Below are 16,519 nucleotides of genomic sequence, written 5' to 3'. Positions count from 1 at the left end.
AGAGAGAGTATTTGTCTAGCAGCAAAATTAATTCATGGCCAGTTGCCAAATCTTTAGCATAAGAATGCTATCCACAACCTTTAAGGGGTCTTTTTTTGTACTGAGCTGACATTTATTTTACATTTTTTATTATTATTTTTTTTTCTTCTTAAAGACAACCCAGAAAATGGAAAAAAAGGAGGAAGGCACTGGGTGTGCTCAGAAAATTGTCTTCATTGTTAATTAAAGAGTTTATTTATTCTTTTTATTTGATTAAAATCATCCTTGTCTGTTGCTGGGACTGCAGCTACTTCTAAGGACAGCAAGTGGGGGTGGGGTGGAGTGGGGCATTAAGAACAATTTGGTAGCTGTACAGCATCAAGCAGACTGACACACAGACATACCCACAGACAGACACACACACACATTATGGACCAAATTGACCATCACTGGCTAAAAAAAAAGGAAAGAAAGAAAGAAAAAGAAAATGGAAACAGCACAAATGAAAACAAGATGGCTATTCAAAGAATTGTCTGACAGTTTGTTTCTTTGTATAAATCCATTTTGATATTTTATCGTTTTATGGTTTGAGAAAAGAAAAAAAGATGGAAAAACAATTTATGAAGGAGAAATTGAAGTGAGGAGAATAATAAGTGACATCCTCTAAAAAGTGACATCTATGAGAATTCTAGGCAGGGTTTGAAGAGATCTCTTTGTATAGGGGTACAGCTGTAAGTGTATGAATGCCTACATATATATATATACTTGTATATATGCAAACACTTACATATACATGTGTGAGTGTGTTATGTATGTAATAAATGGTTAAAAATATAATATTAAAAATATGAAAAGAAAATGGGAAGGAATTAATTTTAAGGAAGATTTGGAACATGTGGAGATTAAATATTGTGATCACGCAAGTGATATTTCATTTGGAAAAGCAGGAAGAATTTTATAGGAAACATATTTGCAAAAAAGAAAAGTTTTCAAGGTCATTTTTTACCTTAGTTTTCTATAAAAAAAAAAGTAAATAAAATCTGCTACAATTAGGGCAAGCCTTGTTTCATAATCACACATCACTGTTGTACAATTTCTGTTCATTTTTATTTTATTTTATTTTATTACAACCAGTATTTTCATGCTACCCAATTTGATATAGCACCACGTCATAAAAATACGTTCAATAGTTTGGAAGGAAAAAAGTTTTAAATTAAACAGAGGGGGGGGGGGGGGGAGAGGGAGAGAAAGAAACAATGGACTGAAAAATATATAAAGATCTAAAAGACACAAATTTATAATATTTCTCCATTTCAGTGACTTGACACTTGTATCCAAAAATACCTAACACTGATTATTAAGTTAATAATCTATAAATTTTCTTCTCGTTAATATTCAGATTTTGATTTGACTTTTATAGAATTCTGGTTAAAAAATTCTTTTTTTTTTAGATGTTTATATATATATATATCTAAATATATATATATAATTTTTTTAAATATAATTAAAGAAATGTAAAAAGACAAAAAAAAAAAAGATTGTACATAGAAAATTTGAAATATGAACAATATTTTGATGTTTTGTATGTGGATGTGGTTGGGGGTGGGTATTTAAAAGTGGATGGAAATTATCAAAATGGACTAAATGTTGACTTTCATGAAAAAAAAAAAAAGTCTTCCCCCATTAAAAATAAAAATAATAATAATGATTTCAAATTTTGGCACAAGGCCAGGAATTTCAGGGAAGGAAGTAAGTCAATTTACATCTACCCTACTGTTGAAATGGTTCTTTATTTTACCAACCCCAAAAGGATGAAAGGCAAGCATGACCTTGACAGGAATTTGAACTCAAAACGTAAAGAGCCAAAACAAATACTGCAAAGTATTTTTCCTGACACTCTAACAATTCTGCCAGCTCATTGCCTTAAAAGTAATAATAATAATAATAATAAAAATCCAGAAACATTAGAGTCCAAATGTACAGTAATTGCTAATTTCTACAGTACTTAAACAATTATCTAATGCTTATTTACAAGGTGAAACTTTTTACCAAATACTTTTAATTCAATTTCAAAGATGAAAATCTGCAAATATATCTAGAGATAATCCAACTCCACAAAGACAAGTTTGTCTCTAAAGTAATTTGTTTTGAAATGTATTTAAGAATCTAATTAAAAATAGTTTTACAGGAAGATGAATTGAAAAGTTGAAATTCTTAATTCTTGTATACAGAGGGCGACAAACCATCAAATAGAAGGAAAATATATATTAAAAACACAACAAAAACCCAGGAATGGGATAATTTATCCTAGTAATATAGCAGATTTGCACAAACAGTAACATCGATAGTGTTGGAAACCAACAAAAACAGCAAATAATAAACTAAAGCCAGCGAGGATATTAGGGAGAGAAAAAAAGAAGAAAAATCACCAGAGAATGGTGATGGATGTCTGGAATAAGAATATCTAAGCTAATAAAACAAAGTTATAACATGTATGTATATATATATATATATACATACACACACACGTGTAACGTTTTAAGATGATAAGTAGGGAAAAAAACCCCAACAAAGTAAGATGATTATATCAAAGTGAGTCCCCTAATGAGCTTTCTTTCATACATACACGTATAGATGTTCTGTGATGTGGATGCTGTTAGGAAGGGCATCCAGCCATAGAAACCATTCCGAAACTGAGATATGGGCCTTTGTCACATCAGGCAAAGCAGTAAGTTCGAATATGAAATGACTTGACCAAAACGACACAATCCACATCAACAATGGAAAATGGACATAAAATGATGATGAGGATGTTTGCAAATGCACACACACACACATTCCTATACACATCGACTAGTATTTACATTACATGTCTCCTCTCCTCTTTATGAGTTTCTACCAATTGCCACCAGGTTTAAATTCCTGTTCTCTCCGTAAACAGAAAACTCGGGGAATTAAAAATTACAGCAAGTACATACTTTATTTTAATTGTCTAAGTTCATTTCATTTGAGTTACTTCCCCTAGCGCATTTTAATATGTAATATATTATGTATTAAGTCTGACCATCTGTGCATATATTTATTAATCTATCTAATTGTCTATTTTGTATTGGTATCGTCCTATCTTCATTTTTATCTGTACCTATATATATAAGTGTACATACCTATATACACATACACAAACACACCCTTTCCTTTTTCTATCTTTGCTTTACACACTTTGTTTTCTTACATTTCAATAACTACTCACGCATATCACTGATATAAATATAGTTTGCATTTCAGAATTCAGTTTTGTCGCCAATGACACTGTCGCAACTGAGGAATAAGGGAGAGTACTCTTAGTACCATAATATTAACATACTCGTATACATGTGTGGATATACAAAAGCATGGAAAAAAAAAACTACCTGTTGTTAGCTGTTGGGACACTACATCTTCCAGAACTTCCATGCTTCCTGAAGTTTGTCAACGACACATCTGATGCTTCTCATCCCCCTTTTTAAAAACCTATTCATTGGTCATTTCCAGGGCATATTTTATAGACTGTTTTGGTTACCTTTTTCTGATAAGCAGCAGTACACCTGAGCACTGGGTACAATAAGGTCATTATCATTATTATTATTAAACATTTTTCAAAATGTGTATCATTTATTTGTATTACTATTACAGAAATACACACATCAATTCGGTTATGCAAACAAAATGCATTTCTCTAAGACAATTGACCATATATTGATAAAAGCTACAATTTGTGACATATTTGGACAAACATTGAAGATGTGCCATTACTAGCCAAAATATTTCTATGTATGTATGTAGGAGAGAGAGGCAAAGATGAAGAAATATTTTCACTTCTGAGGGGCAGAAGGTAATATTTTGTCGAGAAGGGACAATGCTAAGCCATTAATCACGAGAATGAGATACAAGGCAAAGTCAACCGTGTTGAGTGTTGGGTTGAGAACAAAGAAGAGACAAAACCGATAAGGCTAAATACTAAATGGTATTCTGGTATTCTGTCCAGTAGTCTTACCATTTCTGAGAACTCACCACTCGACTCAATATTGTTACAACTATTAATGGAAGAGACGAATAGGAATGTGTATGTTGAAATCAACTTTTCTAGTAATAAGTTTAACGAGTTAAAATTTATACAAAATTAAAAGAATAAAATAACCATAATCTTTTTTTTTTTATCATTTTGGGAAAATGTAGTCAATGCAGAAGGAGAGAATATTTCATTGGAAAATTCTAACAGAAAAGTTCTACTGTCTACATATATATATATATATATATATATATATATATAGAGAGAGAGAGAGAGAGAGAGAGGGAGAGAGAGAAAAGGCAGAAATGGATGTGGGGGGGTCTAGTTCATTCCCAAAAGATTACATTATCACAGACATGAAACACTTTGCTCGTTTTTTTTGTTGTTGTTGCTTTTTCTTCTTTAAATAGCAAAAACAGTTGACCATCAGTTATTGCTTTTAGCAAATGGATTTACAAATAAGGAATTTATATCATGGCAACAGACTGTTCTTGAGTTTAGGCAACTGAAGGTGTTCCATTATATATTAAAAAAAGAAAAAAAAATTCTGGGTCTTCACAAAAGAACCCGATTCAATGTTTCAACAATTCGTTTTGGTTTCTTTTTTCTTCTTTTCTTCATCAGGAACTGAACTTATAAAGTTTTTCAGATAATTAATGTGTAAAGGGAGAAAAATCAAATACTTTATTATTATTATTATCATTATTATTATTATTATTACTACTACTTCTACTACTTGGTTCTAGATGTAGAATTAATTTGGCTCTTTGCTTCTTATCTATCACATTGGAGATGCCAAAATCATCCTTTTGTCTGCTGAGTAAAAAATTCAATGATAAAAAAAAAGGTGCTAGGATGGGGGGTGGGGGTGGAGGATGAAGTATGGAATTGTTTTGGTGAGAAGCTGACCAAGTTGTATTGCGAAGATGAAGAGAAAGAAAACTGAAGCCGACTGACTGCAACAATAAAAAAAAAAAGTATTAAGTTTAACTAAGTTGCCAGCTGGTTATTATTATTATTATTATTATTATTACTACTACTACTACAACTACTAGTATTATTTTTAGTAATGATAGTTACTAGCAGTGATGTGTTTAAAGAGTAAAAAGTAACCAATGAAATAAGGAACAAGAAATGACTGAATGGATGCAAATAGGGTTAAGAGCTTAAAAATGAAAAAAATTGATAAAAAAGACCACATTCACACCCATGCATAAGTAAGCTTTACAAGAGAATTTAAAAGGAGATAATGAAGTAAAAACATTGAAAAACTTATTTTTTGGTGACTCTCAGAGAAAGAGAGAGGGAGGGAGGGAGAATGAAGGGGAGAAAGTAGTTTTGGCTTAATGTGTGAAATACGTGTCTGTTTTCAGAGACAATCAGAAGCAGACAAGGAAAAGTGGTAGAATAAAATAATGAAATAATGTTTAAATCAGCCAAATTTTCCAGGGTAGATTGATAAAGGACAGTAACAGCTACCCAACCCCCAAATTCTGTAAACAAATTGTGTGTGTGTGTGTGTGTGTGTGTGTGTTTTAACAAATACAGCTGTCAATTGTATTTTACTGGTTATAATCTTTTTTTCACTTGCGCTGAGAGAAACTTTAAAAACGGTCAGGTGACTCTTTGTGAAACTTCCTTTTTCTTTTCCAACATTTTCTCTTTAATTAATAAAAAAAAAAAAATTGAAGCTGTATTTAAATCATTTTGTTGATGAATGCCTTTAAAAAAAATAATAATAATAATAAAAGCCTACTGGATACTTCTCTAGCCCCTGAAGACCTGCCTGAAATAATGAATTATTATTATTATTATTATCCCCACTTTCTATCTCATTTTCTTTTTTAAAAAAAATATATATAATAAAATTAAAAAAAACAAAAAACAACAAAAACAAAACAAAAAATGGTTACTTTCAACGTTACTGTTCCCCTGAACAACACAGCAGCACGCAAATAGGGTCGTTGATCATGCAACATGATAATCATCGTTAGATGATTAAAGACCGTTCCAAACAACAGCGGAAATCTGTTGTCGTCAAAAAGACAAGAGAAGAATGGACTGTTGAGCTGCTAAGATTGTAGGCTGTTGAGTGAAGTCCTCTTTCTCAAAGAGAACTACTTTGTGAGTTGAAAGTATGTACAATGTGTTTGGAAGTTCATTATTTACAAGGGAGTAGCAGTCAAGACTGGAATATTTGCAGGAAGTTATTTATATTGTCTGCAGACTGCTGTACTTTTTTGTTTGTGTTCATTAATTCTTGTTTCTGTTGAATACATTGCTAGAAAGGTAAGGAAAAAGAAGAGAGAAAGGAAAGGCAATTAGACATCAGGTAATACACCAGGCAAATAATAAAATACATACAATAAAAGAAATAAACTCTATTTCATAAGGGAAATAATTGCCAGTTAAAAAGAGAAAGTAAGAAGGCATAGGAGTGGCTGTGTGGTAAGTAGCTTGCCTACCAACCACATGGTTCTGGGTTCAGTCCCACTGCGTGGCACCTTGGGCAAGTGTCTTCTACTATAGCCTCGGGCTAGCCAAACCCTTGTGAGTTGATTTGGTAGATGGAAATTGAAAGAAGCCCGTCGTATATATGTGAATATATATATATGTGAATATATATATATATATATGTGTGTGTGTGTGTGTATATATATATATGTCATTTTTTTTCATCATTTAGCGTCTATATATGTGTGTATATATATATATATATATATATATATGTATATATGTGTGTTTGTGTGTACATTTGTGTGTCTGTATTTGTACCTCAACATCACTTGACAACTGATGCTGGTGTGTTGACATCTCCATGAATTTAACATGGAACGGCAGTGAAACATAGGCCATGACTGCTGAGGACATTTGTAGGCTTGAAAGAAATGAAGCTAGTGTGATCTGCTGGATGTGTAATGTCAGCGTGCATACACAACAGAGTGTGAGTGCCCTGAGAGAGAAGTTGGACATAAGAAGCATCTTGAGCAAGAGAGACGACTGCACTGGTGTGGTCATGTGCTACGTATGGATGAGGACACCTATGTGAGGAAGTGCCACACCCTGGGATGAGGTGGTGAAGCATGACCATCAAACATTGGGCCTCACAGAGGCAATGACAGGAGACCGAGACCTTTGGACATATGCTGTGATTGAGAAGACCCAGAAACTAAAGTGAGGTCACAGCCAGTGTTGCATGTCTGGCCCATTTAAAAGTACCCTTGATGCATTGGGTGATATGATATACTTAAGAAGACCCGTTAAGTCAAGTAAAACCAAGTGCCCCCTGAATAGCTCCTGTTCCGGTGGCACGTAAAATTCATCATCTGAATGTGGTCGATGCCAGTACCCACCAATTGGCTCCTGTTGCGGTGGCACATAAAAAGCATCACCTGAACTTGATCAATGCCAGGTCTGCCTGACTGGTTCCCGTGCCAGTAGCACGTAAAAAGCATCCACTACACTTTTGGTTGGCATTAGGAAGGGCATCCACCTGTAGAAACCTTGCCAGATCAGATTGAAGCCTGGTGCGGCCACTGGTTCTCCAGACCTCAGTCAAACCGTCCAACCCATGCCAGCATGGAAATCAGATGTTAAATGACAACGATGATGATGATGATGCCAGACCATTTGGGAGTGTTACCTATGATAGCTCAATGTCTCTGTGCAGGTGTGGGGTTTAGTGTTTAGGATATTCAGTTCACAATCATAAGGTTGTGAGTTCAATACCCAGCAGTGTGTTGTACTCTTGAGCAAGACACTTCATTCCACACTGCTCCATTCCACTCAGCTGGCAAAAATGAGTCGTACCTGTAATTCAGAAGGGGGCCAGCTTTTCCACATTCTGTGTCCTGCTGAATCTCTCTTAGAACTACATCAAGAGTGTGTGTGTGTCTGTGGAGTACTCAACCACTTGCACATTAATTCCATAAGCAGTCTGTTCCATTGGTGGAATCAACTGGAACCTTTGCAGAGCCAGGCTAATGCTTCCATCTAGAGAGATACTTCTCTCCTTAACTCCTTAAAACCGAACCCCTGTCTGTTAAAAAAAAAAACCCCTTTTATGAGGCTTAAGCTTAATTCCTAACAACGAACTCTCAAATTCAATCCCACAATGCAACACTTTGGACAAGTGTCTTCTACTACAGCCCTGGGCCAAGCAAAGCCTTGTCAGCAGAAGGAAACTGAAAGAAGCCTGTCATGATGACTGTAAGTATCATCACTGGAAATGATATCTTGCTTGGAAATAGACAAGGGCCAGGGACAAGAAGGGCATTCATCTCTAGAAAATCTGCCTCAACAGATTCCATCTAACCCATGCAGGCATGGGAAAATGGACGTTAAATGACGATGACTTTTGTTGTCTGACCTGAATTCAATGAACACAGCCAGCATGCAATCAGAATTAAAGGCAGCGCTGTAACATAACCAGGGATTCCCTATTTTGCAGAGCTGTCCCTTGGAAAAAGGCAGTGAGATATCCATAAAATATCTTGTGTTACTGGCAAACATCTTCGAATCCAGTCCTAACTGGTATTTTCCTGTTGTTGCAGCGGGATTTCTAACTTCTGTGCAATGTCCTGATCTGATTATTAATTAAAGGCTGTAGAGGGAAAGAAGTGTAGTTCCTCTACATTCAGAGTTCAAACCCTGAAAGAGGCGATGAAATAAATACCATTCCAGGGTTAATCCTATCAGCTCATTTGTGTTGAGGTTAATTCGATCAGGGGAGATAATAAAGAGTTGCTGTCGGTTTTAATCTAGAAGAAATGTAGGATCTTTTCGGTTTGAACAGCAGTTTTTTCTAGCGGTGTCATATGGAATTGTCACCCATAATTATGACCCTAGTATCGATCTATTGCAATTCAATATGTTTTAGGGTTAGGGTTAGGGGTGGGGGCAAGGGTATCTTTTTTTCTTCAGAAATGTAAATAAACCCAATCTGTTTCTTAAACGAGGGACATATTCATATGGCACAGAATGTTTTCACCTCAATAGACGTCATTGATCGGTTGAAATTGTAGAAATTGAAGAAAAAAAACAACAAATATCTTACAAACTATTGAATTTTGTCAATAAAGCCAAAAGAAAAAGATGTTTTATAAACATATTCTACCAGTATACGAATTTTAAAAGTGTTTAGTTACGTGGAAATTATTTTAAAAAACTGCCGGTCAAACTGAAAAGATCCGAAATGTACTCTAAAAACACTTGGATCAAGGAGCAGAATTAATGGATGAAAGAACAGACTGACAGTTAGAAAAATACTGATAAGTTATACATAAAATACATACATATAATGATTGGGAAAGTTGTTTCGTATTTGTTTCTAACTGTATTCGTTCATTATTTAATTCTGTATTTCTTCTTTGTAGTTTTTTTCTTTCTTCATCTTTGGCTGTTAAAAATATAAAAATGAAAAATATCAAAACAAAAACAAAAAAAACAAAAAAACTCTCTCTGATTTTTACATCACAGAAATTAATCTGTGCCAAAAATGTACCATGAAAAGATATTTCAAATTTCAAAGGTAAAAATACAGGGGAGTTGAGACCTTCACAGGGTTCAATCCATTGCTGAAGTAAGCCTACTTTTTCTCTTTCCAATGTGTCATTCTTTTTACAGCTTGGTACCACTATAATCTCTCTCTATATAAAGCTGAAGTTGTCTGTATATGGCAGCCTTCAACTAACACTATCTCCTCAGACCCTGCGGCACAAGTTGACCAAAATTGAGAGTATGATAGAAGAAGGCTTGCTCTTCATTCCGTATAAGAAAAAATTCAAATCGGACCATGTTAACACCAAAAATTATTTACATCAAAGAGATGCTTTTTTTTCTATGAAAATCCCTATTTTTTTACGATTTTTTGACTGCTGTGTCGCCATTTTGCGGTGTATTTCAACCAGAAAAATGTTCACTTAAAGAGAATAACAAGCTACATAATGCAAAATTTTTACGTTTCAAAAATTCCAATTCTAAAGGTTTGAAACAAACCCGAGCAACGCTGGGTGATACTGCTAGTATCAGACATAGCTGCTATTCCCAGGAGGTTAGGTGACCACAGGGAGGCTATCTTGCTAGCTCAACTAACCTATAACCCAACATGTTAAGGGGCACGTATCAAGGTAAATTGTTGGAAGTGACAAGCCCTTTCAAGCGGACTCTACACTACACCTAGATGAGCTTTTTGATACTCTGTATCAACAGCCCCACAACCTTTTTTGTACCATGGACTGGTTTCATGACAGACAGTTTATCCACAGACCAAGGAATCATTGCATAACAAAACACAATAAAAGTGCATAATATATAATTTATTACATATAAAACAGAAATAATAAAGATCCAACAGAAATAATAAAGATCCATGGCTAGGCAGTTAGGGATCCCTGCTTGATACGACAAGGATTTGATTAGGTAACAGGAACACGGTGCCATCTTATCTGCCATGTGTGAATGGTCTAGTTTTGTGTGGCCACTGATTCTCTTTATTGATGGCTGTGTGTAGTTAAGAAGTTTGCTCGCCAACCACAAGGTATCAGGTTCAGTCCCACTGTGGGGCACCTTAGGTAAGAGTCTCCTACTATAGCAGCCCCTCAAATGACCAAAGTCATAGGAGTGGATTCGGTAGATGGGAAATGAAAGAAGCCTCTGTGTGTGTGTGCTTGTGGTTCCTTGTCTTGGCATTATATGATAGTTGGGAGTGTGCCACCGTCATACAAGCAGTGTTGTTCATTTGCAATGTTCTGTGAAAACATGTCTGGGCAGGACGGTGGGTGGGTGGGTGGGATATTACCTCGGATGGAAACAGGGAGGGGGATCCAGCTGTAGAAAATAGTGTTGTTAATGGGATATTATTCACAGGCCCTTTCATGAGCAGTCCGACACTGCTGATGCAACAAGCAGCAGTTCACCAGACAACGTAATCTTGGTCTTTAATACATTTAGCAGCCTCTGACTCTTTTCATTCATTCTTCCATCTTTCTGTGTTTCATTTTGTGTACTGTACTTGTATTTCTAGCTTTCATTGTAGTCCTTTACTTGACTAATCTGTTGGCATTCTATCCCCACTTTTAACCTTTTCTGATATGTTACAATGCACCTGAGCCCTGTATGCAATAAGTTCATCCATAAAACTCTTACCCCCCCCCCCAATAGATACCAGAAGACAGAAATCAATACTCACCAGTTTTATTGATGATATAATTGTGTACTATATCCAACGTCACTGACCCACCTGTTGAGTTCTTTTCATTCTGTAATTAGACATATTTTTACATAATATGAAGGGATTTGATGGCACACCTACATCGAAAGTGAAACTGCAGCATACTCTATGCAGGGAGTAACTAGAAAACTACCTCCGAACCAATCAAGTGCAGACATAAACTCTGTGCTTAATGTTAATTAAACTGTTTAAAGCTAAAAAGTGACAAATAAGAAATTTTAATGAAGATAATATCCAAAGATAATTTTCTGCAAATATATGATTACTTGAGGATAATTTTAAATCAAGACAAAAATAATGAGCAAAAAATTCAGTCGATCAAACAACTGAATCCTCATTGTCAAAGTTGATGGAGATTCATCCACGAATTTGTGTGCTTTTACTAATCCAGCACTTTTTTGATCTTTGAACACAAAACCAGAGAAATTATTATCAATATTTGATGTATATATATATATATATGTATATATGCATGTGTGTGTATATATATAAATATATAAACAAAGAACAGAAACCAAGTTATACCTGACATTTGTAACACCTCCAAGGACCATTAGGAAAAGTAGCAACAGGAGGTTCTAAACAAGTAGGGTGATATGCCATACCACAGCCATCACAGATCAATAATCGGCCAGCTTTTTGGCATACAAAGCAAAGACCATCATGGATATCCTGTTGTTAAAACATAAAATGAGATTTCAATTAGAGAACAATGTCATAGTTTCAAGCATTAAAATGTGTTGGATTTATTCTGAAATATCAATTTAATTTGAAAGTTTTTTTGTTTTTTTTTATATACAGTATTAATTTCTTTTAACTATGTGTAGAGTGTTACTTTCATCCCAGCAAACAACTGGTACTTATTTTAGTACCCTAAAGGGATACAAAGCCATGTCGACCATGGTAGAATGTGAACACAGAATGCAGAGGGAGGTAACTGGATGGAACCAAATACTGTAAGGAATGTAGTTCAGTGCTGCACCGTTTCTGCCAACTTTATGCTAATTAAATAGCTTTGATTAAAATACCAATTTTTAGAACAGGCCATACTTAATTTAATTAACTCTCCTATAGTTGTTTTATTGAGTCAGAGCAACAAAAGGCAAAATTAGTTCAGCAATTCAGAATATTAAACAATGCAAAAAACATGGCATCAAGTTTTTTAGTTCTGGAGCTGCACACACACACACACACACACACCATAAAGAAAAGATAGGGAGGTTTTGCAGCATAGTTAGGTCAAATGTGATGTTTATAATTTTACTTTTCAACCACCAAAATTGGTCACATTAAATATTCTAAAATATGGAGTTTATTATTTCATATGCTGTGTGGTGATTTTTACTACCACTTTCATTTGGTTTTTATCAAAATAAGTACAAATGTCTGTATTATATATAATCTTTATGAGTTTCTGCCTTAATGAGAAAACTAGCAACTTAATAATTTACATTTCTATTGTATACTTTCTAAATTTGTGTTAGAACCAATAATTGTCTTTCCAGTAAATATTTTCAGTGGTAGAAAACCAAATTTTCTTGATGTTTCTGTCTGTCTTTTTTTTTTTTCAGTTTGTATCAAGATTGGTTGTATATTATTAAGTTACTGGTTCACTGACTTGATTTGCCAGTTTAGGCAAATGATAAAACATAGAGTTCATAACTTTGATAAAAGTAACCTCACAAATAACAACAAAAAAAGGTGGAAGCGGTGTGGGATACAAAAGAAATCAGGTTTTAAAAACCAAATAATTCACAACAACATTATATCACATGACTTCCATGTTCACAAACAAGCAAAGGAGCTTCCATGTGCCTGAATGACCTGCTCCATGTGGCAGCTAAATCTCCCTCTCTCTCTTTCACAAGTTTTAATCCTTTAGTATTCAGACTACTCTCTTTCATGCAATGCTTATTTATTCACATTGTTTTGAATTAATCCTGCATTATCTTGTAGCTTTGAGCTTTTGAAGATGTGATTGTTTATTTTTAGGAGACATTGTACGATGGGTGTGAGAGGTTGGACCTGATCAAAGAGAATACTTGGGCTGGAAATGGTCAGTTTAAATGTCAAAAGGTTAAGGCCAAGTAGACTCAGTCACTTGTGAACTGAGTGTCTCAGTGACCAGAATTTTGTTCAGCATCAAATCAACTTGCCTTTACTAAGTGTAACATTCTATTTTACTATCAAACTATTATTAAACTTTGTCATGACTTTACAAGAATCAATGCCTCTCATACGAGGGAGGCAGACCCCTGATCTGGGACTGGGAGGTTGGATCTGAGTAGGATATTTTGAACCAGATATAGCCGGTGTAAATGCTAAAGAGTTAAGGCATAAATCAGAGTATGATACCTCTTAATAAAGTGAAGTAGTATAACCCATAATAAATACAGACACAAGCAAATCACTTTTAGCAACCATCTCAGTTATACTCTGACCCCCGTTCCTTGTGAGCATGCCTGGCATGTTGCCACCATCTCCATCCTGTGGTCTCCCACTCTCTCCTTCTCCCGCACTTCCTTCAGGTTGAGCAACCAAATATTTTCTTTGTGGTGGCACACCTCTTTCTGTCTTCATCCCTTTCTCTCTCCAGCAAGACTCCTGTATCGGTGTCACTATAACCTTTTCATCATCGCCTCCGCCCCTCTTAAAAGTTTTCGTCTTGCAAGTACTTGGTGACCCTCTCAGTGCAGGTGCAACTTAAAAGCACCCAGTCCACACTGTAAAGTGGTTTGGTGTTCAGAAGGGCATCCAGCTGTGAAAACCTTGCCAAAACTGACCTCACCTGTGCTTGTGCCACATAAAAAGCCCTACTCACTTCACCTGTGCTTGTTCCACACAAAAAGCACTGACTCCACCCTACTGAACGGTTGGTGTTAGGAAGGGTATCCAGCTGTAAAAATCCTGCCAAAACAGCCACAGAAGTCTGGTGCAGGCTTCGGCCTGGTTGCCTCTTGTGAAACTCTCCTACCCATGCTAGCATGGAACATGGACGTTAAATGATGATGATGATGAAGCAATCAACTGCAAACTCCATGTTTTGGTTTTGTTAAAACTGAGATGACAAAAGCTATCTCAAAAAACAACTGTCCTAAGTCCATTGTGATATCAATCAAATGGAAAATAATTCTAAATCAAATAGAGTGACGTACTTCATCCATAACACTGCGTAGAGATATGATTTCAAATAAGTGAAAACTGTGATTGAGAAACTGTTGCAATACTTACATCAGACGAGCCATTTACAATACCATTCTTGATACTGGCATTACTGTCAGAACTATCTGGAGTACCTGGACGACTGTTGGTTGGAGATGTGCCATGTTTTGGTGGGCGACCTGTAAATATTTAAGACAACGAACCTTTACTGTCTTTAACCACAACAAAACAAAATTATAAAACGTTTCTCAGGTGTATTGACCTATGGAAACTCGAGTTTAAACCTGCATAACATTACCATGGCAACAAAACTCTTAAAGACAACTATTTGGCCTGAGTACAGGTCATTGCTTATTGCACAGTTGTGTTCTCCCTTAATGTTATAGTGACTGATCCCTTACCATCCTGACTTAGGCCTGCTTCTTCTCTCCTTCCCTTGTAAACTGATTCATCAACTCACCTTGTGCCATGTGGGGGACCACCTAGGCACCTCATTGCTATCTCTTGCAACTTCTCCTGCCCATTTTCCTTTCCCCTTCTTCTACAAGATGTGAGTAGCCATGCAGGTCCTTTACAAGAGCCTACACCCCTACCTCATTCTCATGGTTCAATCCCCTTGTCCACTAGCATGAAGCCGACCCCTGTCTCTAAGTTTGTAGCTCTGCAAGCTGTATGACAACCATAATAGTGCAGATGGCACATAAATACGAACCCACCCCATGCCATAAAATAGTTGGCGTTAGGAGAAGCACCCAGCTGTAGAAAGCACACCAAAACAGATACTGGAGCTTGATGCAATTCTTGGATACACGGGATCTTGTCAAAGCATCCAACCCATGCTGGCATGGAACACAGACATTGAATGGTGATGAATTAAACCTACATTATTAGTTGTAACTATCTAATCCATCTCTTATGAATCATTCTTTTGTTAGTTAAGCAGTTTACAATGGACTGGATACGGTAAGGACAAAAGGCAAAGTTGGCTTCAGCAGAATTTGAACCCACAATGTAAAGACAGGTGAAATACCACTCAGGATTGCTTGGGGTGCAAGCAATTCTGCTAGGTCGCCACCCCTAAGTGTTTTTGCTCAAGAACACAATGCATCACCTGGTCCAGGGATTGAAACCACAATCTTATGACTGTGAGTTCAACACCCTAACCACTAAGCCACGTGCATCCACAACAACAACAACAACAAGCATTGTCATTATTTTAACGTTTGCATGTGTTAGCAAATCAATTTTGTCAGATTTTCCTTCTACCAACAAAGATTCATTACATAACTTATCTGAAGACACCTGCAGCATTTTAGGGTTCCAACTTACAAACCCGTAATTAAAATGTCTCCAGCTGAGCAAGCACAGGTACACCGTATTTCTGGTATGCTTTTTAGTTCCTTCTAATGTGTCATTCCATCATCCTGTATCTGTTGAGTGATTCTGAGTTGTCCCACCACTTTAGTCATAAACCATGACTGAATCTGTGTGGCCATACCTGTTCAACACCACTTTCTAATGGTGTTAAGCAAACCTGGGATAAATCCCTAATCACTGGACCGGATGCTAGTCTCCCTAATAACACTTGCAGGATACTACTCACACCCGTGTTAACCCATTAGCATTCATATAATTCTCTAAAAATAATCCTTATTTATTCACATTGTTTTGAATTAATCAGGTATTATCTTGTAGCTTTGAGATTTCAATGATGTGATGGTTTATTTTTACAATGACATTTTAGGGTAAGTGTGAGAGGCCAGATATGGCCAGTCTGAATATAAAACAGGTAGAATATTTTTACTGGATGTGGCCAGTTTAAATGCTAAAAGGTTAACACATAAAACAATACAATTTGAGTTCATATAAAACATGCAAATTATATAAAGCTAAAGCCACGGCCAATATGAGGGGACATCACCATTGTTGTTTTAATGCTTTTCCATGCTTGTAGGGGTTGGACAGTCCACATAAAACAATATTTGGTATAGGGCAGTGTTTCTCAATCTTTTTACCTGCGTGTAACCCTTAAAATAGATTATATGTCTCAAGGAACCCCGGCACCAAAAAATTATACACCATGTCTTTCATATTTTTTC

The 16,519-nt window shown here is 35.8% G+C and overlaps 1 protein-coding gene and 1 long non-coding RNA gene across 3 annotated transcripts in view; one reads left to right on the top strand and one right to left on the bottom strand.

Moving 5' to 3' along the window:
* Window positions 1–1,078: 1,078 nt before the first annotated feature.
* The window catches only part of LOC115224424 (PHD finger protein 21A-like), a 74,932-nt gene continuing 59,491 nt past the window's right edge, over window positions 1,079–16,519 (bottom strand). For both annotated transcript variants that reach the window (XM_029795323.2, XM_036513348.1), the window contains exons 11-15: window positions 14,490–14,599; window positions 11,784–11,930; window positions 11,217–11,286; window positions 9,322–9,425; window positions 1,079–6,308 (exon numbers count right to left, since the gene is read on the bottom strand). In XM_029795323.2, the coding sequence (XP_029651183.1) occupies window positions 6,210–6,308; window positions 9,322–9,425; window positions 11,217–11,286; window positions 11,784–11,930; window positions 14,490–14,599 (530 nt within the window). In that variant the 3' untranslated portion in view covers window positions 1,079–6,209. The remainder of the gene's footprint in view (window positions 6,309–9,321; window positions 9,426–11,216; window positions 11,287–11,783; window positions 11,931–14,489; window positions 14,600–16,519) is intronic.
* Window positions 3,564–16,519, top strand: part of LOC118767928 — a 19,077-nt gene continuing 6,121 nt past the window's right edge. The window contains exons 1-2 of the long non-coding RNA XR_005003840.1: window positions 3,564–3,574; window positions 7,583–7,589. This is a non-coding gene — a long non-coding RNA (uncharacterized LOC118767928). The remainder of the gene's footprint in view (window positions 3,575–7,582; window positions 7,590–16,519) is intronic.

The sequence above is a fragment of the Octopus sinensis genome, linkage group LG25 (assembly GCF_006345805.1).
Source record: "Octopus sinensis linkage group LG25, ASM634580v1, whole genome shotgun sequence".
Taxonomy (NCBI): domain Eukaryota; kingdom Metazoa; phylum Mollusca; class Cephalopoda; order Octopoda; family Octopodidae; genus Octopus; species Octopus sinensis.
This window is presented reverse-complemented; position numbering and strand designations above follow the sequence as displayed.